We start from the raw sequence: 24,459 nt of genomic DNA, 5'->3' as shown, positions 1-24,459 counted from the left end.
TATGGTCAGCTTTATCAAGGAATCGTCGAAGATTCAAAATTTTTAGCTTATCTCCTTGGGTCGCCAAAAATTATGTACGTGTTTTGATCACGAAACTTGTTTCAGCAGCTCCGCAAATCCTGTGTTTGAAGCACACAGTGAGTTAAGGCCCTCTTAGAGACTATTTTCCGCTCGATTTTTAGACGTGGCAAATCATTACGATTTTAAACCTGCCTCAATTTAGAAGCGTTTTGCCAGTGATTCATTCTTGACAATGACCAAAACGCCGTTGTTTAATCTTGGCCATGAAATTGCCGTCGAACATTACGCACAACATCGCCCTGCTTCAAGAGGCCTCATTTAGAAAACACGTGAGGTTGTAAAGTGAGATGAATTCCTTGTTTACCTTTACCTACGCCTCGTAAAAAAAGTCAGTTTTGAACTGACAAAAAAGAAAATTTTGACTTCACACAAAATTGGAATCGGAAGAAATAAAAACTGATTGTTAAAAAATGGCATTTCATGCCACACATTAACACACCCAATGATGAATGCTCGGGGGAGTAAGAGAATATGCTAACTATAATTTCTAGTCCTATACCCAAATACACCTTAAATATTCCTTACCTCTGTAAGTGCAGAACCTATTCAATTTCGCCAATAGAGATTTAAGATGACGCTGACTAGTTCACTCCTATTATCTACCATTGTCACTAAATTTAACTTGCTGATTATTATGTGTCGTTAGACTTGTTTCGTGAGAAGAGAATTGCAGGTTGAAGACTTTTGTGATGTAACTAACTCTCAATTACGCTCTTTTATGTTCTTGAACGTTTTGCGTCCTACCATAGAAAACTTTCACGTTATAATAATCGTCTAGCTCAGTCATCAACTACAAAATTCTCTTCGTCATTTTAACAAACAATTTCTAAACAACACGTGCTGATCAGAGTTAATCAAGTAATAATCACGTTTAATCACGTGCTTAAGACGTGCTTTTGGTTCAGGTACCAATTTTTGAAGCCTTTGTCAACTTGTGCTCTGGACTCTGGAATGGGAGTCGGGTTTTAGATTTATTGAATAAAATCGAAAAAAAAAACTGACTGACGTAAAGTCTAACATTAAAATATCACACACACCGGTACGTATACCGCAAACGTAAGACTGCAAAAATGTCGTCGACAAAACCAGAATTTACCCTTACGCGTAAAACACTGAAAAATATTTCAAATTATCTTAAAAGTACCATTGAACGTCTAAATGTCTCCCGCACGTCATTAAATTATACTGTGAATTAATTCAATTTAACTATACCGTAAGCTAACCCTGATCAATAAACGCACCACCAAAAATGAGAATCGCTGGGTTTCCAGCACACCTGTAACAGCATTCCGTATTTGAATGAGGGCATCTCTATAGCAGCCTGAAGACCAATCAAACAATGCTTTATATTAATGAAAATAATCGCGATTTGAAAGAGTAAGGAAACGCAAAAAAAGGAGAAGGGGAAGCAATTTCAAAATGCTTGAATTAACCAGATACATACCAAGAACCTGTGCTAAGCACTAATTAAAGGTTCTCTGTTTGAGACAAACTCAAGAGTAAATTCTGGGATGAATCCAGGATTTAGTCAAAAATGGGAGGATGGGGAAGGTCGAAGAATTGGGCGGACCCTTCAGAAGTGGTCTGGGGGCATGAGCCGAAGGAAATCTAGTTAAAAGGTAAATGTCGGAAATGTAAAGTTCGAACGTTTCCACTGAAGTTTCTAGGTTTATTTAGTTATTTATTTATTCAATCGCTTTCACCTTGATTACAATGTTAATATAAGGCTAGAGTAAAAAAATACATCTAGATAAGGTACAAGATCGCCTGAGAGACAATGGTGCGGCCCCCTAGCTCCCCCCCCCCCTCCCCCCTCCTAAATCCGCCCCTGCATTGCAACGGTATTCTGCTGCTTTTCGTGTAAAGAGGGGGACGTTGGGATTTTCGGTTTTGCGGTTTTGGCTATTTTTTAGATCGGTTTTTCGGTTTTAGTGCCAAAAGACTTCAGTTTTTCGGTTTTGGTGTTCATTGCAGTTTGGTTTTCGGTTTTCGTAAAAAATACGAGCGCTTTTTCGGTTTTGTTATCCGATGTGGTTTTTGGGTTTTTCTATTTTGTCTTATTTGGGTTCCGGTTTTTCTTAGATTTGAGCGGCAATTCATCTCGAATATAGTATTATTTATTTATTTAATCTTTATTTAACCACGGTGCAATTCATCAGCAATATAAAAAAAATGTACAATTAAAAACTTATAGATAGAACTATGTAAACTACATTAACTATCTTACTCAATATCATACAATAAAAGCTGCTTTCCATGAATACCGTGTTTAGAATAATGGCTTAGATAACCTCTTTAATCAGTCTTTTGAATTGATTTAGGGACTCTGCTTTCCTTAGTGTTCCACAAAACTGCGCCACTAAATAGCTAAAGCTGTTTTTTGTAGTAGTTTGTGCGCGGTTGCGGAACATTTACCTTATTCACAGAGTCTCTCAAATAATAACCAAAATTGCGATGGACAATTTCCGAGCAGAGATATTCAGGTGCTAGTCCCTGTAGGGACTTAAATACCATTGTTGCTCTTTCAATTTGCCTTTGAGAGACTAGGGATTTCCATCTTAAGAGTTCAAATACATTGTTGACATCAGCGTCATAGTTAGAATAGGTCAAGACACGGGCTGCTCTGTTTTGTAGTTTTTGCAGTTTGTCCTGCAAAGTTATTCCACAGTGAAAATCTCCTTAGGGTTGCGCGCGAAGAAATATAAAAGTGTATATTTACACTTTTATATTTCTTCACGCAGGTGAAAGTATTAGATGATAATGTCTTTGCCATCATTAAAAGTCGCTGTATTTTTTATTTTTCTATGTTATGGGTAATATGGTCTCTTTAAGGGGTCAAAAAACGCCTAGGCCACGCCAGAATGGTCTCCTTTAAAGTTTCCGACGAGCATCCCTCGCCTTTTTATATGGGAGTCCCCCCCCCCCCCCCCACCCCCACCCCGGAGGCGGTGAGGCTCAATATTCGACTCCTGTTTTAAGTAAGTATCCGTTTATTACCATAGTTAACCTTTGAGTAAGTTCCTGCTGCCATGTAAAACAAGGAACAAACAGTACCGATTAGCTTCCTCAATGCAATCGCACGTTTTAAACGAAGATTAAACATTCCATTCGAATCTCCAAATTGTCAGGTCTTAGTTATCAAATAGAAATGTTCAATTGGAGAGTTTTGATTGAAGTTTCCAGAGCTATAGCTTTTTGCGATTGCAAAATTGGAATTTTAGAGAGGATTTGTGTGCAAATTCTCCTAAGTTAACTTGGCTCCATTACCAGCTGCTTTACGGAAAATGGGCCCACAAAGTCCGGGCTCGAGAGAGCGGCAGAAATAAAGCCTATGATTTTAGCAGATACTAAAAGATATGAAGGCTTTAGACAAGTCCATGACATTCACAAATACTTTGATGAAACAAAATATTAGCGTAGCTTGCTCTGTATGGCGCACTTGTCACCATTGTATCGGTTTTTTGACGGTTTTGTGTGCGGTTTTCGGTTTTGGCCGAATTTTTTTTGCGGTTTTGCGGTTTTCGATGATTTTTTCCTCGATTTTGCGGTTTCTAATACACCCCAATGTCCCCCTCTATAAACTATGACGTTGCTAATTTTAAAACGTGGAAGTCGATCTGTTGCAAATGCAGCGGGTCATGTAATCCTCTATTAGCTGGCAACCGCTACTACTTCGGAAGCGAAAGTGAACTTTCTTATAGTTTTCGTTTTTTTGTACTTCTTATGATGTTTTAACTGTTGCATAGTCTGTCTTTGTGTATTTATCTCAAGGGCAAACAATTTGGAGCCTCGCTGTGTTGTGTGTCCCGGGCCCCTCTTTCTTTGCCTGTATTTAAAGAGCTTCTGTAACCAACCAACTTTCAAATGGTACAGTGTGCATCAGGCAGTTTTACTTTAGATAATGATTAGTTCAGTTTCAGTGGCTTTCTTATTTCAAATATATTTTGCCTTGATAGATATACATCGCGTTTGAAAAACTGAATGTATAATGCATACCAAATTTGAAAAATTATGATGATAAGATCATTGCGTTTCAAAAATTCAAGAGACACGTTAAATGTAACAGGCGTTTTTTTATTTTATGAAATGACAAGGAGGACTGGACGCAGATAATTTTTCATAGAATGCATGTGGGGGGTGGTGGGAAGGGGGGGGAGTGGGATGCGCTCTGGCCGCAATTTCTTCGGCCCCTCTTTCAGGAAATTCTGGATCCTGCCCTGCATGAGATTTAAACTGATTAAGAGAAGTAAGAGCACGGGTGGATTCAGGTAAAGTATTCCAGAGTTTAGCAGTGCGGTTGAGGTAACTAAATTGCTCCCGTCTGACCTTGTAGTTCAGGTCGTGAGTTTAATTCCCACCCTGGTTAGAGTTTTTCTCTGTCCTTGTGTGGGCCTATTTCCATTAGTAGGGCTAACGCTCACATGGTTTATATGGGTAGAAATCTAGCACTTCACATCACCCTCTAATATTTAAGTAAATTGAAAGAGCTTGGTGTGACAGTTCGGAATTAGTACGTCTTGATCTGAGCTGTGGCGAGTGAGACGAGTGCATTTAGGCTCGACGTACTCATCTATGGGTAATGTGTAGTGGCCAGCACGACACTTGAAATAAAAAATATCTTCGAAATTTCCCGTTTCGTTCCGAACAACTCGAACACCCTTGGATTCCCCCAAAAAACGATTTTCCATAAATAATTTATCTACAACATGATAAAGAAATATCCACGGAATGAAGATTCGTAATTTCTTAGCACTCCGTATTCTAAACCGATGAAGAGCGCAGTTCTCAGCATCTCTGGACTAGACTAAAGCAATTAACGATGAATAGTAAATTTGACTTGACGCCCGTGCGAACGCTCTCTCCTTAATTTATGGAGCATTGAGTAACAAAACGCTACGAAGTCAAAATCTATCAGTTGGCAATCGCAGTATTAATTAACTTGAACATTCTGACCCCCGAAATCATCTACCGTCAAGCGAGAGTTCAATCTGTTAAATCTTAAAAGTGGCCCCTTTGAGCTGAAACTGATTATCATTACATCCAGTGTCTATTTTGCTTGTAAACTTTTTAAATACTAGAATCGCAAATTAAAAATCAAAAGCTAAATGAGTAAAAGAATGCAAGTAACAATGTTCGAACAACTGTCGAAGTTCAGTTTGACCTGTTTACATATGATTCCCTAGCAAGCGCACGGGACCCCAACCAACAGTCTGACTTGTCACATGGTCGACAGCTGGTGTAAAATTTAATGATTTAATTTCACGTTTTTTTTGTTTGTTTGTTTGTTTTACGTCACCATTAAGGACCTTTAGATCATGGACAAGAGCACCATTGAGAAAAATAATATCTCATGACCAAAACAATGGCTCCACACACGCATTTTGAATTATTTTCCCGTTCTTTCCACATATGCGACGTGAAATGACCAAACCTCGCGTTGTATGGAAAACTTGAGCACAAAATAGCCAATTATAAAGCTAAAATATAACGGTAAAGTCACTTTATTTAACGTTGGTAGTTCCTTCAGCTACGAGGCTGGCATCAGCCGACAGTGCGCCCTTTCACCCCCCTCCCGCTGTCAGTGCTCCATTTTACGGGTATTTAAAGCTATAGCTACACGGATCAGAGGAAAGTCGAAACAGACATCGAAGTCACCGAGGATCAAAGTGGGGACCTCTAGCTCCGAAGGCTGCACACTAACTAACTCAGCTACGCCTACTCCTACAGTCACCATTTTAGTGCGTAGTTTCGGAACCGTTCCTCTCTTTCTTAATAGTTCAGCTTGTTTGGAAAAGTTAATCAATCTAAAGCGATGACGACAAAAATTGTAGAGCGTTATTATAAACTGATGTTTTCGTTGTTGAATTGCACTGGACTGGTAGGGACGAAGAGAGGCTGGGGTCACCGATTCCGTCACAAGTACCGACGTTTTAGCGCCAAAGAAGAAATGCGCACAAGAGGAGACTGGGACAAGCTCATTGCGTATTTAAAATGCGGTATGACGAAGCCATCTTCGAAGGAGTAGAAGAAAAATTTTTAAACATGGTACGTACCATTGCTTGTTCAGTGACCAACAGTAATCTGAAAGAAAGATAACAAAGTTAGTTTTGTTTACAAACTATAAAAGTCTTTTTCTGTTCGAGACAAGCCTGGAGTACGAGGGAGTTTGCCGAGTGCTGGCACATGTAGATGTAGGTGGAGTACGAAGGCAGTGAATTACAATCAAAGGGATGGGTACCGATCTGCCAACCACTTGTAGCAAAAAGGTTACACATCTGAATGTAAAAAAAGAAATTCCTGAACTGGAAAGATGTTCTCCTCCCATGTTGTTTCAACAACAAGAAAAACGATCTGCCCTCAGCTATATAGTAGAGATGCCAGCATTGCTGGGACACCCACTGTGGAAAACCAGCCCAATATATAAAGCGAACAAACAGTCACTTGCATTGAGTGATTCAATGAGATATGGGGATAGCCTGTTACATTATTGCTCTTTGATGGAAACTCAAACATGTTTGTTTATATATGGGTGGGTTTCTTGTTTGAGGAGTTATTCCCAAAGAATTCTTGTTCAGTGAGAATGTAACCAAACGCAGTGCCATTGATGGTACATTGACTGATGTATCGCAGCGAGGTTTGTCAACTGTTAGCTATCATGTCACAGGTGTATTAAATCTAAATCAAGATTGTTACTGTGCAAAAGGTCCCATGTGGGGTTTCAGTGCACTGATCGAGTCAGCACTTATTTCTTTTACAAATGAAGACAAATGTAGGTCTCACCCACAATGGATTTAACAGAACAAAGATGATGCTTTCTATAGCAATTATATTGAGCAAATTGACAATCCCCATCTGCTGACTGCTAGTATGAATCAAGGTCACATGTACAACATACTGTACAAGGGTTTCATTATGATTTTGCTCAGGAGGTCATCAATGTTTCTCAGCCTGGCATTTTTAATGGTTAATGCTTTTAATATAATATAGTAATTGCAAAGGGTGAAGTTGTGGCAAAAGAGTGTGCACACAGCAAGTCAATTTGCCCTGTGCCCAGCCCTTAATAAACCCCGTGAACTCGTACAATTAAATATCCTGTCTTGTAGAGGCAAATCCACTGTCATTGATTTTAAGAGTGAGTATCCACTCCAAATTTTTGTTACTGTCCAGTGATATCAATGTTACAAAATGCCTAAGTGATTGAAGGCAAATCCACTGGGTCCAGAGGAGTCAAAAGTTTGCTGGATCAAGTCTCACTTGTAATTTCCTTTTTGATTCCTTTTTTGTATACACGCATTGTTTCTTTCTTTTTTTTTTCCTGGCTATGCCTCGTAAAAGGTGAGTTAATGTACAATCTGTTTTGTCCCTAAGAAACACTTCAGACCCAAGCTCTATCTTTTTGTCTCTGCTTGGGACAGAAGCAGAAATGAATGCGGAAAAATCATTGCTGATTCCAGCTCTGATACTAATTATTTTATGTGGTTGGCGATAAAGCAGCAACAAACGTTTGAAATCCTGTAGATTATCAATGCCTCACTTGAGTGGAAAAAATCAGATTCAGTACATGATACGTGTTAACTATCATGTTGGCTTGTGAGCAGTTATGACAAGTCACTGTCAAGTTTCAAGATCATTCTTCACACACTTCACTACCCCCTTCTATGCATATGTTCTTTTACAGAGTCTCAAGCTTTCCTATGGGGTAGCTCATCCATGGATTCTACTTTGATTTTGTCATTTGCTATGCAAAGTGAAAATCAACTCAAATCTACAGCCATATAGCAGCATATAATAGCCACAAGAATTCTTTGGTTTCCTTTTTCCCTTCTTTTTCATCCAATAATAATTATTGTCCTTATTATTTGCAGTGTAAAACTCTTCTCTCTACAAGTCTAGTTCCTCATCCAACTGTCCTAATTATTTGCTTAGCAGCATAAAACTCTTCTCTCTATAATTCTAGTGGTACTGATTTGCTGTAAAATTGACTTTAATTTTGTTACAAAATTACACAAGTCCTACCAATCAAATCTGTTTGTTGTTGGCACTGAATTTGAATGTTTTTAATGCCATGAAAGCTCAACTTATTATAATTTACTGGCTTAAGACAATTTCACATTTTATTGCAAAAATACTTACAATTAATGCACTCCTCAATCAGAACTGTCAAAATAAATTAAATGATAACAAGTTAACTTTATTACACTAATATGGTTTACTTCTACATAATTTATTCTTCAGTGTTTCACAATTTTGGTGCATGTTGTCATCCATTGGACCAACTGTTATTTATGTTTACTGTTTTACAGTAAACAAAATTTGGAAGAAATTTAAAAAAATTGAAAAGGTTTTATTCCAGCAATAAGAATATGATGTTAATTTTTTTCTGCAGATTACTTTAAGGATTGTAGCATGCTTTGTTTACTGTGTTTACTATGTTGTTCAATTTGTTTTAGTTATCTAGTGATCATTGTTGTGATATTCTCAAATATTAATTTGTTAAGAATTTGAAATCATGCATTAATCTACATGCAGGTTATTTACGTGAAACTTTTACCCCAGTGTGAATATTGAAGGGGAATAAATGTCAAATTCCCTTTAAATGTGCTAAAAGTACTGTTGATTTTATCTTGTTGATGTAATAAATTTGTGCTCCTTGATGTACATGTATATTTTAGAATGAAGTTTTCATTCATTTGGTAAGGAAGGACTTTGATTTATTTATTCTACGGTAGTTGTTGTTTGCAAAATAAGAACAATAGAAAACGGTAAATCTGCTCTTTCCAATAATCCACTTTTACATGTAGTAGAATGTGACTTTAAAGTTGTGTGAATTGCTGATCGCTTGTTGAATGAACCTTTAACAAGAATTTCAGAAATTATTCTAGTTATTCTTGTTTCAGAATTAAGTCAATTAAGTAATACTTTTATCTACCTAACTGACATTTTCTTATGAACCAAAAAGCCAGGTTTCAAGAGTTACTAAAAGGAGTCAGAATGCCATACGTACAATGTAGGCTGCTCCCATCAGAAGAAAAACGTTACAGCTTGAAATTACAGTTCCACATTAAATCACACAAACCAAAAAGGGGCATGTAATGAAATAATATCAGAAACCAGTATTTGCTGTAATTTTTCGAGCAATCACCATTCAGCTTTAACAAATATTTGACAACTATTTTAGGGAAAAAGCCGTTGACTGGATTTCTTAAAAATGGTAAGACTCATTTTTTAGTTTTCTGGACTTTTACACAACAGATGGTTTTCAAATTATTTTTCACAAGAAGTACATTGTAAAGGTGATTGCAAACTACATTAAGCACTTTTTGAGAAGTCAATTGTGGCACTTACTGCCATGGTGTGTCCAAAGGCTGAAGGTTGTGGACTGTTAGCTGTATACCCTATCCCATCTGCTGAATTATTAGCCGCTGAGTTAATGTAACTGCTAAGATCCTGGACAGGTCCTGGACTTGTTGCTGCTGTAGCAAATGCTTGTGAGACAGGAGAGTGTGGAGGTGGTCCAAATTGCTGTGTGGGATGGTAATTCATTCCTCCTGTAAGAATACATATCATCATTGCCTACCGTAAATACACTGTAACCATGTAAATCAAAATGCATTTGCTTGTGTACTTTTTTACAGAGTATTTTCTTGTGAATTTAGTTTTATAGTTGAGCTTCCCTTCACCATTGCCTGACATAAGAATGATTAAAAAGTAAGCAAGAGAACCACACACAATCAATAATTATTTTAAATTGGGCACTTACACTGGACAAGTGTATCTATTTTTTTGGATAGGCTTTGCAAGTCTTAGTTGGATCATTCTTTTGGGACTTTCAGGGGGCATTCTGTCCTAGAATGTTCTTTATTGGGCTTAAACTGCAATAGGCAATATTTAAAAATTTACTTTGCAAGAAATGATCCAATAGTTCATAATGTCATTGCCGATAAACACAATGCTGCAAGAAACTAAAAAGACCCTTTGAAATAAAGAATTTATTAGAAAACAGCAGTGTTCTCTCGTATTGTGATTAGTGATATGAGAGAAAGAAGTTTTCACCTCCAGGTCGTTTTCAAGTTTTAGTGAAATGATGTATCAAGAACGTAAAAATTAGCATGCATACATATATTGTTTTGAAAGATCCATAGAATTGTCATGATAATGTGATAAAATTGAAGGGGAAGCTTAAAAACAAGCAAGTAGGATGATGAAATGAAATGGGTGCATGGCCTAAAAACGTTTAAGTTGAGCTTGAATTAGAAATGACTATACTGATTACGTTGCTTAACTTGAGTCAGACTGTCTGATATTTCAATGTTGGTTTAATTGCAGTTCCTTAAGACAATTGACACTAATTTTAATCTCTTTTTAACATTTAACTGCAACTTGAAAATGCCCAAAAATGGATGTCATAAGTTGTATGCCCTGATCATCACTTTTTGAGGCTTTTACAGCTTGATTACCTGAGTAATCGGGGTAATCCTGCATAGTATGAGGGACTTGTGAAATTTCAGGTGGTCTGCTTGGTCCTGTGCGTCCACCTTGATTATGAATGGCTGCATAGTCTGCATAGTACTGGCCAGCCCCTTGTGCCCTTCTTTGCTCAGCAGGGTTCATGTAGCCAGTGTGGAAACTGGGAAAACCTTTAAACAAAATTTAAAGTAAAAGTCTGAGTAAGCATTTTCATTTTAATTCAATATGATATAGATAATATGACCTATTGTAAGTATATTCTGGAAAACCATCCTATGTCAATGACTATATTAAGGGAATTTGTTTTTTGGAACACCATAGGAACTCTGGGTAAGCTGGTACAAAAGTATTTCTAAACGAGGGTTAAATCTGATGTACTGTAGTTGATAAAGGCCAAGGGAAACAGATTTATTAATAAGTGGCCATTCAACTGTTTAAGAAATTTTTTTGCAGTTTTCTTGAATAGAAGATGTATGTTTATATTCCATCTATAATTGTTATTATAAAACTTACTCGAAAAGTAAGCAAAATCATTGGAAAAGTTCTTTTTTTTGCCGGCCACCAAATTTGATTCATGAGCTGACACAAGCACAAACAGCTTAAGTATTGCATATGCAAGGGGCCTCTGCATGCTCTCTCAGCTGAAAATCTTTTTCAGCCTTCTTAAAAAGCAAACTTTTTGTGAAGTTAAACTCATGATCTTTTGGAATTAACATGTAGACATGTACATGGACATTCAAGCAGACAATAATACCTGAGAATAGTAATTATCAGAATCCTTTACATTGTTTACACTGGTCACCAATATTTGGAACCTGATACATGGTCATTGTAGAAAACCACAAAAACAACAGTAGATTCAACCTTTGCAATCAAATTTTGAACTTCAGAACTTTTTAAAAAATTATTTAACCAATGGTTCCCTGAAATGTTTTTTCGTTGAAGAAGCAGAGAGAGCTAGTGCAAGTGAAGAGTCAAAGGAACTTTTGAGAAAAGGTCCCATATTAAAAGGGGATCAAGAGTTGCTGAAAGTTGGATGTTTCTTCAGAAGATTATACTATATATCACAGAATTAATGAAGACAGTCATCCCATTGGGGAGCCTGTCCATACTTACCAAGCATTCCAGGGTAATTCCCCAGGTATCCACGTCCCTTGCCTCTTACTTGCCTGTTTTGTGCTGCAAATGCAGCTGCTGCTGCTGCAGCGGCTGCTGGGCTGTAACCTGTTATTGTAAATGAAAAAGAAAATCAATTTGCTTTCATCCTTTGATGGAAGATGGAGCATCTGATTTGGGGATGTTTACATTCTGGGTTTTTAGTCTTTTCCATTTAAAAGATGTATGGCAATTTAGTGTTGACCTATTTGTAACAATATCAGACATACATTTTTGTACATTTTCATCAAATTCCTTTGAATAGTAACTATCTGTGGTAAAACTTTACATTTTCTGGAAAAGTACAGAATAATCTGTCTTGCCTGAAATTGCTATTGTGGACAGATCAAATAATAATAATAATAATAATAATGATGATGATGATGATGATGATGATGATAATAGTAATAACAATAATACCATAATGATAATAATAATATTAAATATTGAGCATTTCATACACATTACAAGCTAGGTGTGCCCTTTAATATACAATTCCAAAACCCTAAGTAAAAATGTCATTGACAGTACTTAGTACTTTTCCCCCTTCTAGAAATGTGCTACAGTACCACACATGCAAAATCCAAATGACAAGAATGGTGCTTTTTAATTACCTGGGAAAGGATAGTTACCAAACCCTGGACTAAAACCAGATGGCGGAAAACCTCGTGGAAAACCAGCAGCATGGAATGGATACACTGCAATTGACATGTGCTGTAAGTCTTAAGAAGTAACTTATAATTATTTCAAAATATACTGTAATTATTGGGTTGAAATGTGCATCATAGACTACATGTAAATCCGCATGCCATTGTGCCATTGTGAACACACAGCAACATGATTTACTTGATATACAGTTAAGGAGTGATCTTATTTGTCATAAAGTCAGAAATAATTTTTTGGTTGTTGGAATACCACTAGAACCAGTGTCCCCAATTAGTGCTCCAAAGCTAGCAGACTACAGGTAGACTACATGTACAGTCCCTTTCCTTTCTTTCTTTTTTCCTGTTTCTGTAAACTTCAGTCATGTCATAAAAACAGCATTTACATTGTCTTATGTACAGTTCTTAACATTATCTATTAAATAACATCTTCATTCGGAAATTCACATTTTAACCATGAAAGTGTGTGGCTTATTGTATAGTAATATCTAAAACCAATTCAGATAATTTAATTATAATGTTCACCTCTTGAAGGTAAATTTTGGAAGTCTAAGGCAGTCTTCTAAAATGTACTTGCTTATTCAAAGCAGATATAACAGGTATACATGTAAAAACAAAATTTATATGTAGCTGCTCAAGGCAACCCTGTAAATTATTTTGGTTGAAATATTTAGTCATATCTCTGAGCAGGCCTTCTGATAGGGTGCGATGAAAAAATGCAAATTGTGCGAAATTTGCAGGGCAGATTATGCGATAAATATTGTAAATTATGTGATTTTTTTTTGAGCAATTTTAAGCTTGTTTTTCAAGGTTTCAGGATAAAAACAAACACGTTTTTACTGCCCTAAAGACATCTTGAACATAACCGAACAGTATTTATGAATCTTGATCGACTTTAGTTGGGACAAGTAAAAGAAAAAGAGGTCTTCTGCACTGTTGGTGCACCACGATAAAAGTTGAAAGGACACAGCTACATGTGACATGCCAAATGAATGATCAATAATTATTAATATTCCTGTATGCTACGACTAGCTTCTTACACTTTGTTTTTGTGTGCAGTATTATATTTCTGAACAGATTTGCTAATCTGAACAAAGGGCGTGTTTGTGTTACACCAATTGGCGACTCTTTAAGAATGAGACTCGTACCAGGCCCCCCACATGCAAAATAATGCCTTGAACTTCAAATATTTCTGAAATTAAAGGTAACAAAGGCTTTTAACCGTTTTCCAAGGTAAATCATCTTTAAAATGGCGTATTTATGCAGGAACTCCTAAGAAACTTGTTGATTTATGTTTTATTTTATGAATGTTGTGAGGTCAATCGACCTCAAATCGGATGCAATTTGAGGTCGATTGTGCGAAATCGCACCATCGCGTTACATCAGAAGGCCTGTCTGAGTAAGGCAGACCTGCCAACTCTCACGGTTCTGCCGTGAGTCTCACGATTTTTTGTCATCTCTCACGGTCTCACGACAAGGCTCCTCAATCTCACGGGTTTTGGGAAAAATCATTCTAAAATGATTTAAGTTGTTGAATCAGAATAAAAATGGGAAATTAACGAGGAATGCTTGTGCCATAAATTGAAAAACTAATAAAGAAGAACACTGTTCTTACTTTTTTGTAAGAACAAAACTGACAGTCGTTCCTGTTTAGGCCTTGATGGCACCTTGTCTAACATTTTGGCCATGGAGTTGGCTTATCCAGAAGAAATGACACCTTGCTATAAGTTTCGTCCTAGTGATGACCTATCAGAATCATCAAAGAAAGCTGCATCTTCTTGCAACAGGGAACACAAATAAAACATTTAAATAAACTGTTAGTGACTTTCCTCGATGGAAAAGGGGTTTGTTCAATCTTGATCCGGAAAAAAATAGAATCTCACTATTTTTTATAGAATCTCCAGATTTTTTTTCATGGGTCTCCAGATTTTCCTTTATCAGGGGAATGGCAGGTCTGGTAAGGTGCCTGATCAAATCACATCTTTCTCAACTTACGTGTACACTGTACATGTATATTGATTTTTTTGTAGCTATTGTAATGTAATAAATGTTAATTTAATTCATAAATATTATTTGTGTCTAGAATTATTGATAAAACTAAACTCACGCAATCCACGACCAGCCATGGTTCGACCAGCTCTGCCACGCCCACCTTGCAAACTTTGCATCACTTCTCTTGGCTGTGCTTTCTTTACTTCTGTCTATGATCAAAAGAAAATCAGTGTGTTCATTAATCTTGTAAGGCAGGAGTTTTTTGATACAAAGTTGTGTATTTGAATGTTAGCTGTTATCCTCGTAAATCAGTGTTACTTACAGTACCGCCTGGAAGTATTGACCCCTTTACCGCGTCATTGCCTCGTCACCCTGTCACGACTTTCCTTCTGTATTCCCACGGTAGGCCAATTTTCTGCTGAGGGAAATTTACGACTGGGCTCCAATGTTGCTGCGGGAAAGTCGAGGTAAGCCCTCGATAATTAAAATCCTGCGGTAGAGTTGTAAAGGGTTGACTTTGTGTTCCGATAAGCCAGATTATAATGTTGAACTCCCACCGAAGAACAGGAAGTAAACAAATTTTGGTTGAAAATTGCGAACATCACAGAGGATCATAGCCGCTAGTCATGGACCTTGGTTGCCTTTATTTTCCTTTTACATGCGAAGAGAATATCCGTAGCCAGAATCTTCCGACCACATGTGAAACCTTCTTTGCAGCATATTTTGATTGCAGTGATTATTTCGAAGACTTCTTGTGGACTGTCTATTCGAAGGTTCAACGAGTCAGTTTCGTGGACGCTTGTCCCACTTGCGTGGACTTTGCCGTCATCACATTTTTAAGTTTTATTGATTTCAGTTTATGGAAGAATATGTCCGCTTGTTTTTTTGAAGCTCAGTGCACGGAACATATATTTATTATCTTCAGTTGATATCCTGCAGCCAGAGAGGCTTTTGACAATATATACAAAACTGTAAGCTTACATGTCCAGGGTCTGAGTTACCTGCTCTTGCAATGCCCGGTTGAAAGGTATAAAACTACTCAAGCTAGATAGTGTCTCTAATCACTGTCCAAAACTACTATTGCAGATTCACTTTAAATTGACTGAAATATCAGGTTGCTGGTCACAGAGAATTTACAAAACACATTCAACATATCCTCGAAAACCTTGCGTGACCAACTGTTCGTTGTTCAAAGTAAAACTTACGTCAATATTATTCTTGCTGTTTACTACCGCAGTATTACTTTCCCAGTTGTTTAACAGTAACATATTACAAAAAGAAAAACAGTCCAAGGAAACAATCCAGGATATCAAGCCCCTGAACTAGTAGAAAATTATTTGATCTCAACTGAAAAGATTGTTTTCGTGCTCTGGTTAACATTTTATCATTGGTGCGCAAATTCATCACGAGTGACGGCCGGCTGCCAACAGAGTTACGGCAAGTTTCTTTTGCAGGTAATAGGTTACAGGTCATTGTTTTACTAATGCAGAAAGCATCCTAAACTGTCATAAAAGCTAACCTTAGGCCTAATTAGGCCTTAGGTTGACTAATTAGGCCTAAAGAAAAGTATCCTAAACATTCATAAAAGCTAACCTTAGGCCTAATTAGGCCTAAAGAAAAGTTTTTAGGCCTAACGTTAGCTATTATGAATGTTTAGGATGCTTTCTGTATAAGTAAAACAATGACATGTGACCTGTGACCTGTAAAAGAAACCTGCCGACAGATTTACTCATGAAAGTGCAACATAAGCATGGGAGCAAAGATGGTTCAAACAATAGACTATATACATTATGTCGTTCTTTAGGCGAAATTTCAAAAATTTCCAAGTTTGTTTCGCTTGCTGGTTTTGCGTCTTTATAATTCATTTGCAAACGATGAGCGTTCAGATAATTTAGAGACTTCATTTCTCCACTAATCACAGTCTTAATTCCTAAATTTGTTTTCCATGCGCAGTCAACATGCTGCAATAATTATTGCTATGATTACACATAACAATTTATTGCTGATGAAAGAGATGAAAAAAGAAACCATTCTTAAATTATTCATCGATACGTCTGATCTCAAAATAGTACAGACAAAGGCTCCGATGCCTCACAAGAATGTGTCAATTAAAATTGAAATTTGACAAATTTCACAATAATATGTGGAAGGAATACTTGCCTTCACCAAAATGGCGATGATAAAACGAAGACAATGGCACAAGTTTGAATTTCAAGTCTCCAAATAAAATAAAGTCAGCCTTGGATGAAAACAGACACAATCGAACCTTTTTCGAAACCAAACAAATTTCTCACGCACACATACAGTATAACAGCTTGGATAACAACGAGTGTTTTGTTGGTTAGATAACACAGCTGTCGCTTACACTGAAGTTAATAACAGTATCTTTGTATCTTTACAGTATAGAAGTCTTCGGTTTTACAGTATATAAAGAAAATAAAATTTGAGTCCTTACAGAAATCGTGCACTTTCTCATTTTTATTACAATTTCTTGCCTTTAAGAATCGATTCTTCACACCCTGAGATCTAAAACTTGACAGTCTTCCACTTCTTTCACAAGTGCAGCAGATCATTGCTGTTTCCCGTGGCAAGCCTTGTCTTTTCTCTTGCGGCAAATTTCCCACGGCAAATTGCACCTCGGTTTTACCAAGGGAAAAAAATTTGCATACCTCTGTGGCACGTGACCACTACCCATTGCAAAGACAAGATATTGCCTTGTCCTGAGGGGTCAATACTTTCAGGGGGTACTGTACTTTCACAGCCCTTTATCATTGCCCTACTAGAAATTACAGACGTCAAATTGCTGATATAAAATCAACGTGTTTAAGAAACTTTCAGTATTGTAATGTTTGAAATGCTGTAACAGTATCACGTTTGTGCTGTTTGACACAGTAAGGGGTGGCTGTACATATCAATACACAATACACTATAGTATAGAAAAGAACTGCAACAAGGTCCGTGTATTTAACTTTTCATGGAGGATGGGAGGATCACGTGACCTCTCTCCAGGTGGAGTCCAAGAAATAAAAACACACCTTTTTAAAGTAGTGCACAGTTTAGAATGTTTCTCAAAAATTCATTGAGTGCCTAGTATTCTCACCTTTTTGTCGTTTATTACATGAAACTGCTCTTCACAAGCACTATCAGCATCGTCTTCAGTTTGAAAGGTTACAAACCCAAAACCTGTAATTAAAGAACTTGCACTTAGCATTAATGCAATTGATAATCAGTGAGTGGAATGGGGTTTTTCCCAAGCAAGACATATGACTTGCTTTGAAAAACTACAAGAAGCACAAAATGCAAGCATCATTCTGAAGCAGGACTTTATCAAGATGTAAGTGGAAAGGTCATAATGGGTGACCCCTAACCTATTTTACTTGTAACTTCCATAATGAAGTAAGAGCTAAATACTGGTGGCAGTTCAAAGGAGATTGAAATACATGCATGTTCTTTAGTTCTGGAATGGAATAAGAAAATGTGGTGTTTAAGAGATTGTCATAAGTTACTAACAGAACTTAGCCTTGTAGCAGTTGTAAAACTGCTTTTGATTTACATTACAATGTCATTACTTAAGGATGTATCTTAAATACAGTGTAGACTGCTTGCACACACATGACTTGCCATGATCGATGAGAGGTATTACAGGTTGTAAATCTCGCTCTTCATCCTGCCATACCTCTTCAGCTGATACTTGTGTGATTTTACCAAATTAAGTTGTGTCATTATCAATGCAGTTGATCTCAGCACCTTTTCATGTGTTAATCATGGTCCACTTCGTAAACAGAAATAGACTTTTTCTTCATAACTGCACTAAGTATTACATTACAGCTGTAGTTAAAGGAGTAATGTTACATGTACAAAAGAGCCTCAGACTTTTATAAGTATGTTTATCCTTAAAAGATGTGGATTACAATCAAGTCATTATCACTCACACTACTCTTCAAGTTATCCATTTACCCACAGTATGCATGATATAGACATTCTACAATTTGAATATATTAAGCACCCAAAGTGTTTTTACAGTCAAGAGCACAGTCTACAGTCCAAAGTCCAGTTTGACCTAAACCATCTTGATCCAAACCATCTTGACCAGTTTGATCTGAACCATCTTGATAAAACGGTGAACTTTCTTCAAGTTAATGTTGACGTTAATTGAACAAACACTCTAACTTCTCATACAGAAGTACCTTTTTACACCTTATCAATTAAGAAAAGTAATGGTTCCATATACATGTAACTGTTTGCAATGTAGTGAAGCCACCATTTTTGTCCAAGCACAAAATAAAGTATGGATGATAAAGATAAATATTTGAGAAAAAGGTTTTAACTAACGCCACATGTTACCAATTTACCAAAAGTTTAAAGTAATAGCTCAAGCTGCCTTGTACCTCTGTGTCTATGGGTGACTTTGTCAAACATTAGTTTAGACTCTGTGACCTGCAAATGAAAAGCAAAACAAGATCACTAATTTATTAGTGAAATAAATTATTTATTCACTCATTTTCCAAGAATTATTAAACATAAATTTGTAGTGGCATTATCAACAGCAAATTAATGCGATGGAGTGTTTTTCAAGCAGCAGCTGTGAGCTCTTTAAGTTGATCATTTCTTATACTGTGTAACTGTCTAAAATGAGGCTAAAAAATAATTAATTTTGAAAACCATACTTTTATTTCTTTGAAGCTTAAGCACCACCCAGCTTTGTATCTCAGTACTATCTAAATGTACATTAACTGCATTGCTTGAAGAAATAGCTTCACCTAGTGTTCTCCTTGAGTAAAGCTTTTAGTTGATTGGATTTACAATGACTGTTGTTTCATGCAAAGACCAGCATGGGTGAACAAAAGTCTGAAGTACAGTACACTGTGCACATTGGGTAGATATCACACTCTGTAAAGACTCGTGTACCATAGGTTAGTTTTATCAGCATTAATTAAGTAAATAAGCAAGTCTCTTTTGGAGGCCTAGCTGAAGTGTAAACAAATTTTTACACCATTTTGTGTATCAAGCCTTATTGCCATCGGACCAAGAAATTTAACCAACGTTTCACTGAAGTTACTTCTTGGAATGTCTTTCATTAATTTCTGAATTTGAAGTACCCTTAGTGTTTCTCACAATATTGTGCAAACTAAATTATTTCCACTTTTACACAATAAATGGACAAGTACTTACGCTCCCAAATGTTTTAAAGTAGTTAGTTAAATCATCTTCTGTAGTAGAAGCAGACACACCACCAACAAAAATCTTCTTTGTTCTTGTAACCATCTATAGAGAATTCAAAATGCATCTGTCAAAGATACATACAGTTACTGTAGTGTATATTTGTACAGAAAATTCATTGTAATCGGTATTGCTCAGTTGTGAAGCGAAACTTGAGCATATTGCAATCAGTCACATTCAATATAGGGTACCTTTTTGGTTCTACAACTTCCTGGTATAGGTACTTGTACAGTATATAAATTACCAACTACATGGAAGGCATACTCTCTTTGCCCTTCACACCTCAGTGACTTTGTTACTTCTGCAGCTGTATTTTGTGGGGTTGTAGTTTCATCAACAGTTAACATGAGTAAATGCATTTGAACAAAATATAGAAGGTGATACAGAATCACATGCTTTTTAAAACGTGTATCATGAAATTAGCCATGTTAAACAAATCAGGGAATCCTAAGTTATCTTATGAGCAAAACATGATAATGTTTTTACACTTCAAGTACATGCTGCTTTCATTTATAGCAATGATACAGTAAGCTCTATTTCCTTTACTCAGAAATAATAATGAAACAATAAATTGAAAAATTTGTTTCAAGTTGTATTCAGGTATATGAAACTTAAATTGCTTTATTGTTGTTTTTTATTTTTCTCAATCTTCAAAATCTGAAACCCTTTGTTGTTGATATGCAGAGGAAAAATTAAGCGAGTACTCGAATCTTTTGCATAAGTCGTGAAAACAAAAAGATATTAAATATGTCAAACTTTGTGAAGCGCCTGACACAGGCTTTTTGCAAATTAATTTCAAAGAGGATGAAGTAATTTTCTGTAGCATTGCTTTGCTTGGTTGTGAAGCTGTATTGTCATTGAATGGTACACACAACAACAAGGGCTATTTATCACTTCTAAGCAAAATTTTAAAAAGGTTTGTTTTTAATCATTTTACAGATAATGTCATACAGATATTGATAGAAATGACCTGCAGCAATGTTTACGTGAAAACTGCCAATGTTTGCAAGTCATAAGGAAAGACCTAAAAATACTATTGTTGCACTCTCTCTACGTAAATCGATTCGGGTGTCATTTTGTTGTGCAATTTAACACTTCGTTATTATTTATGTAAAATCTTCATTGTCTAAGCTAGTCTATGTAACCATAGTTGTAACCATGCAAGCTTATTGGTAACAAAATACAGTTTTTAACAAAATCCTTTTTCAAGGACTGAGAAATCAGAATTTCCAATTCAAAAGCCTTTCTTTCATATTTAAAATGCATTTCAAGAATTATTACCAGGTACATTTTGTAGCACCTGTTCTTTTTTTTTAACCCTGAAATACCTATTTTAGTGCGTACTTGACTTGTACGCGCCCACGTTTATCTTACCCCAGAAATACTTCAGAGGGCAAAAAACGACAATTTTTCTGCGGTGTTTAAAGAAATTAGCATGGCAAAATGTCTCGTGACTTGTGATCAATATTCATAGCTGGGTCTATTTGTACTAAAAACAACATTTAGGATGGATTTTCTCGCAATATGAAGAGAGATACACCGGATTTCTCACCCGTCTGACAGCTAATCGTTAAGTTGAAATACGATTCCTGTCCTGAAATTGAATCTTCCTTTCACAATGTTTCTTTTACATCAGTAGGATTAAAATAGCGGTAAACAGGAAGCAAATGTTTGAATTTATTTACTTTCGCTTTCGTCCAGGTGCGAAAGAAATTACAACACCGGCAAAACCGCGAACTAACTTGTGTCGAGTTGATGCAGTGGAAAAATTGTCTTGTTTTCGCCGGTCTCCTTTTCAACGCGAATAGGAGGTCAGAACAGATGTTTGGGTAACTTGTGTGACACCGCTTGCAGCCGGGTCACACCAGGCATTATTTCAATTCCCGCAAATAAATTGGAGCTAAAATTGCAGTACGCTCACATTAAATGAATAGCTACCAGCTTGCGAAAATATCTGTTCGATATTAAACAAAAACAAACACGAAACTTGTCTAGTCTGAAGAGTATTTTCTGTCAGGTGGTGCAATAACAGTTACATTAATCTCCAACCTGTATTGATGGAACAGCAGACGAAATATACTTGCCAGTAATAATTAATAAGATCGTTTGAAGCGGTAACAATGATCCGCAAACGAAGTTCGTTTTTTTATGCATCTGAAACAAATGAAGCCAAGGCGCCGATTCTATGTTAAAAAATCGCTCTGCAGTGGAAGGAAAAGTTTGAACTGAACTCAAAACAAGTCACAGCAGCACAAATGTTGTTTGTTTAATGTATGATCACAAGAAGCTAAAATTCACTAACAAAACAACGCAAACGCTTGTATTTGCCTCGTTTAGCGTCTCTGCCGCTGAGTAGAGGTAAAACTCAGTGTTTCAACTGATCCAGGGTGTTGTCCTTATTTTTAACTGGGCGAACCTACAATCATTATTTTTTTCTGATTCAAAAACAAGCCAGCCAAGACTGAGCAAGCTGCAGTACGCAGCGAAGTACTGATGCAAAAGGTCCTTTCGATAAAGCCCCAAAATATCGCGTGTTTGCATGTTAAAGTTCCGTTTCGAGTGCCACCGCTTACACCATAGGAGGTGCGCCTACTACAAACCTGCAGCACGTTCGCTTCTTCAATTGTGTTTAGTGTGGGCGTACCGCTGAAACAAACATCTTGGAGAAGCAATTAACCGTGCAATGTTGTTTTGATCCGTTATAATGCAAGGAAAGTCGATAATAAATTCATATCCACAGCCAACGATGGATCTCGCTTAATACACCCGAAGGAAAGATTCTGAGCTTGGTCTCGTAAGCCGTCCTTGTAGAAAATAATTGTTCCGAGGCTTGAAATGGCCAACAGTCTGCAACTGGTTAAAATGCTTGGCTTAACAGCATGAAAATCCAATTCCTTTCCCGACGTAAGGTGTATTGCATAAAGGCTCGCTCGGGAAAGTCGAAAGCCATAGTCCATCGATGCCGTTGTCAAGTAAAAATGTTTTAAACCCTGATCTTTTGATCGAGAAGCGCATCGCTATATTTAAACACCCTTCCACGCTTAATTGAATGCACTTAAGACGACAACTTCCTACCTTCGGTTGAGGTCTTTTTGGAACTGCGACTTTAGGATCAATCTGTATTCAGTGATAAAAAATACACCAAAGTGTTAGCCGGTAGTTAGTTTAACAGTCCCAGTGGAGCTTCCCTGTAGTCCTTAGCATCACAATAACTTCGTCGTGTGAATTAAATTTAGCGAAGACACGAACATCAGTTTAGGCCAAAATATTATTTTACTCTTTGCTCAGATGCACAATTTTTTTCGCTAAAAAAAACGAAATCGTACAAAAATGATGGAAGCAATCGTTCGTCTGTCAAGGAATAAATGATTTTCTGACCACATCAAGACACAGGCAGCCAGACGCTCGCAGATGGAGCGTGAAAATTGGTCTTGAACGAACCCGTCTCTATGAAGCGCGCAAAAAGTAATTTCAAATTTCACACTTCATACCTTTTTGTGATCGAGATCGTGTGGGCCTGCTTTTAACACAGATTCTACAACGGATGGGTCCACAAACGTTACAAACCCAAAGCCCCTGCAACATGGATGCAAACACAGAAAAGCCAACCCCATTGTGTAGCATATTGCATATTTTTCAGACATACCATTTACAATACAAAGCAAACAGCGTAAGTTGTCTAAGCTGGAAGGAAGAAGCAGTGCAGCATGACAGGCAATTTTAGCATTTACCTTGACTGTTTTGTATTCGGATCCCTCATGACTAAACATTCCTTCAAGTCTCCATACTTGCTAAAGTACGCCTGCAGACCCTCTGAAACACACAGCGAAAAACTAGACCGTTACGGAACCGTCAACTTAACCACAGCCGATTGTTTCAAACGTGACTCATCTCAGCTCATTTATTTCCGCAGAAAAACATTGTTCGATCGCTCATTCTAAAGAAATGTAGAATTTAGCGACATTACTGGCGCATTTTGCATTCGCAGCATATAACAAAATGTGTTACCTGCGGTGGTTTCCCAACTCAAGCCTCCGACGAACATCTTCCTGAAAGGAGGAGAATCACACAGCCAAATAAAATTTATGCTCACACGAAATTTTGCTTCCAGCTGAAAGTCACACCATCATTTTGTACGAACAAAGCAAGAATTGGCCGGCCAACTTTTACGTTACGAAAGCGAAACTCGTACCCTGGGTCGTTCTGGAGGTCGACTTTGGAGGCTCCAGAGGGCTGTGGGCTTTCCGCCTCCATTTTTCCTACAACTACAACTAAACAAGAGATAGGCTAACGAATACCGACACGTGGATATTATATTCGGATTGGTTCCTGATGGGTGGTAATTTGGCGCCATTTGGAACTGGCACCTATGCCCTTGATTGATTGTGGGCTGTGGTCATTTGTGATTGGTCCACAAAAATTTGCTTCGCGACGCCGTTAGAAGCCATCATTAGAATGACACATTTACAAATGGAACCCGCCTTACCTTTTGTCCTTGGCCAAGACTGTCAAGCCGCCTTTTCTGTCATTGGACGATAATTATGAGACCCTTCCGAAACTGCCAATCATTTTGACAGCTTATTCGCTGGAAAGACGAATAAATTACCCTACCAGACTGATAAATAACTTGGCGCTTTAACTTGCAAATTTGTGGCTTTGAGATCGAGCGAGAATTAATGATAGGGCCCGGCTTAATTTTGACGGCTTTGCTTCGGCAGCGAGCAAAAACAGTCTTTTGCGGGCTCGTTGCTAAGCCTGAACATAAAAGAGAGGAGTTACTTTAACTGAATATCTGTTTAAAATTTTCATGAACTGGATAGAATTAGGAATTTTGTTGAAACAAAATAAGTAAACAATGGAACGCAGAGAAGTGTCTTAGATG

The 24,459-nt window shown here is 37.1% G+C and overlaps 1 protein-coding gene across 2 annotated transcripts; it reads right to left on the bottom strand.

Moving 5' to 3' along the window:
* Positions 1–23,905, bottom strand: LOC138045793 (RNA-binding protein Musashi homolog 2-like). Of its 2 annotated transcripts, XM_068892416.1 has the most exons (16): positions 23,770–23,904; positions 23,586–23,626; positions 23,309–23,390; positions 23,069–23,153; positions 22,653–22,694; positions 19,530–19,622; positions 18,746–18,794; positions 17,458–17,540; positions 14,473–14,566; positions 12,318–12,401; positions 11,665–11,772; positions 10,539–10,718; positions 9,427–9,629; positions 8,215–8,238; positions 6,135–6,162; positions 1–1,402 (listed from the first exon to the last, which is right to left on the bottom strand). In XM_068892416.1, the coding sequence occupies exons 1-14, from the start codon at positions 23,829–23,831 to the stop codon at positions 8,233–8,235; spliced, it is 1,212 nt and encodes a 403-aa protein (XP_068748517.1). In that variant the 5' UTR covers positions 23,832–23,904; the 3' UTR covers positions 1–1,402; positions 6,135–6,162; positions 8,215–8,232. The 2 variants fall into 2 exon arrangements, with proteins under 2 accessions (XP_068748517.1, XP_068748516.1); XM_068892415.1 differs by lacking the exon at positions 8,215–8,238 and having other exon boundaries at positions 1,263–1,402; positions 23,770–23,905.
* Between the last annotated feature and the right edge of the window lie 554 nt (positions 23,906–24,459).

The sequence above is a fragment of the Montipora capricornis genome, chromosome 4 (assembly GCF_036669925.1).
Source record: "Montipora capricornis isolate CH-2021 chromosome 4, ASM3666992v2, whole genome shotgun sequence".
In the NCBI taxonomy this organism is placed as follows: domain Eukaryota; kingdom Metazoa; phylum Cnidaria; class Anthozoa; order Scleractinia; family Acroporidae; genus Montipora; species Montipora capricornis.
The sequence above is the reverse complement of the archived record's forward strand: the minus strand, read 5'-3'. Positions and strand labels throughout refer to the sequence as shown.

Bases quoted from the DNA above. Each gene is read 5' to 3' on its own strand.
- LOC138045793 (XM_068892415.1), bottom strand. From the start codon at position 23,831: ATGGAGGCGGAAAGCCCACAGCCCTCTGGAGCCTCCAAAGTCGACCTC. The intron at 12,402-14,472 runs GTGAGTTTAGTT...TGTCAATTGCAG, and splicing joins CATGGCTGGTCGTGGATTGC to TGTATCCATTCCATGCTGCT. The intron at 9,630-10,538 runs GTAATCAAGCTG...GTATTCTTACAG, and splicing joins GGATTACCCCGATTACTCAG to GAGGAATGAATTACCATCCC.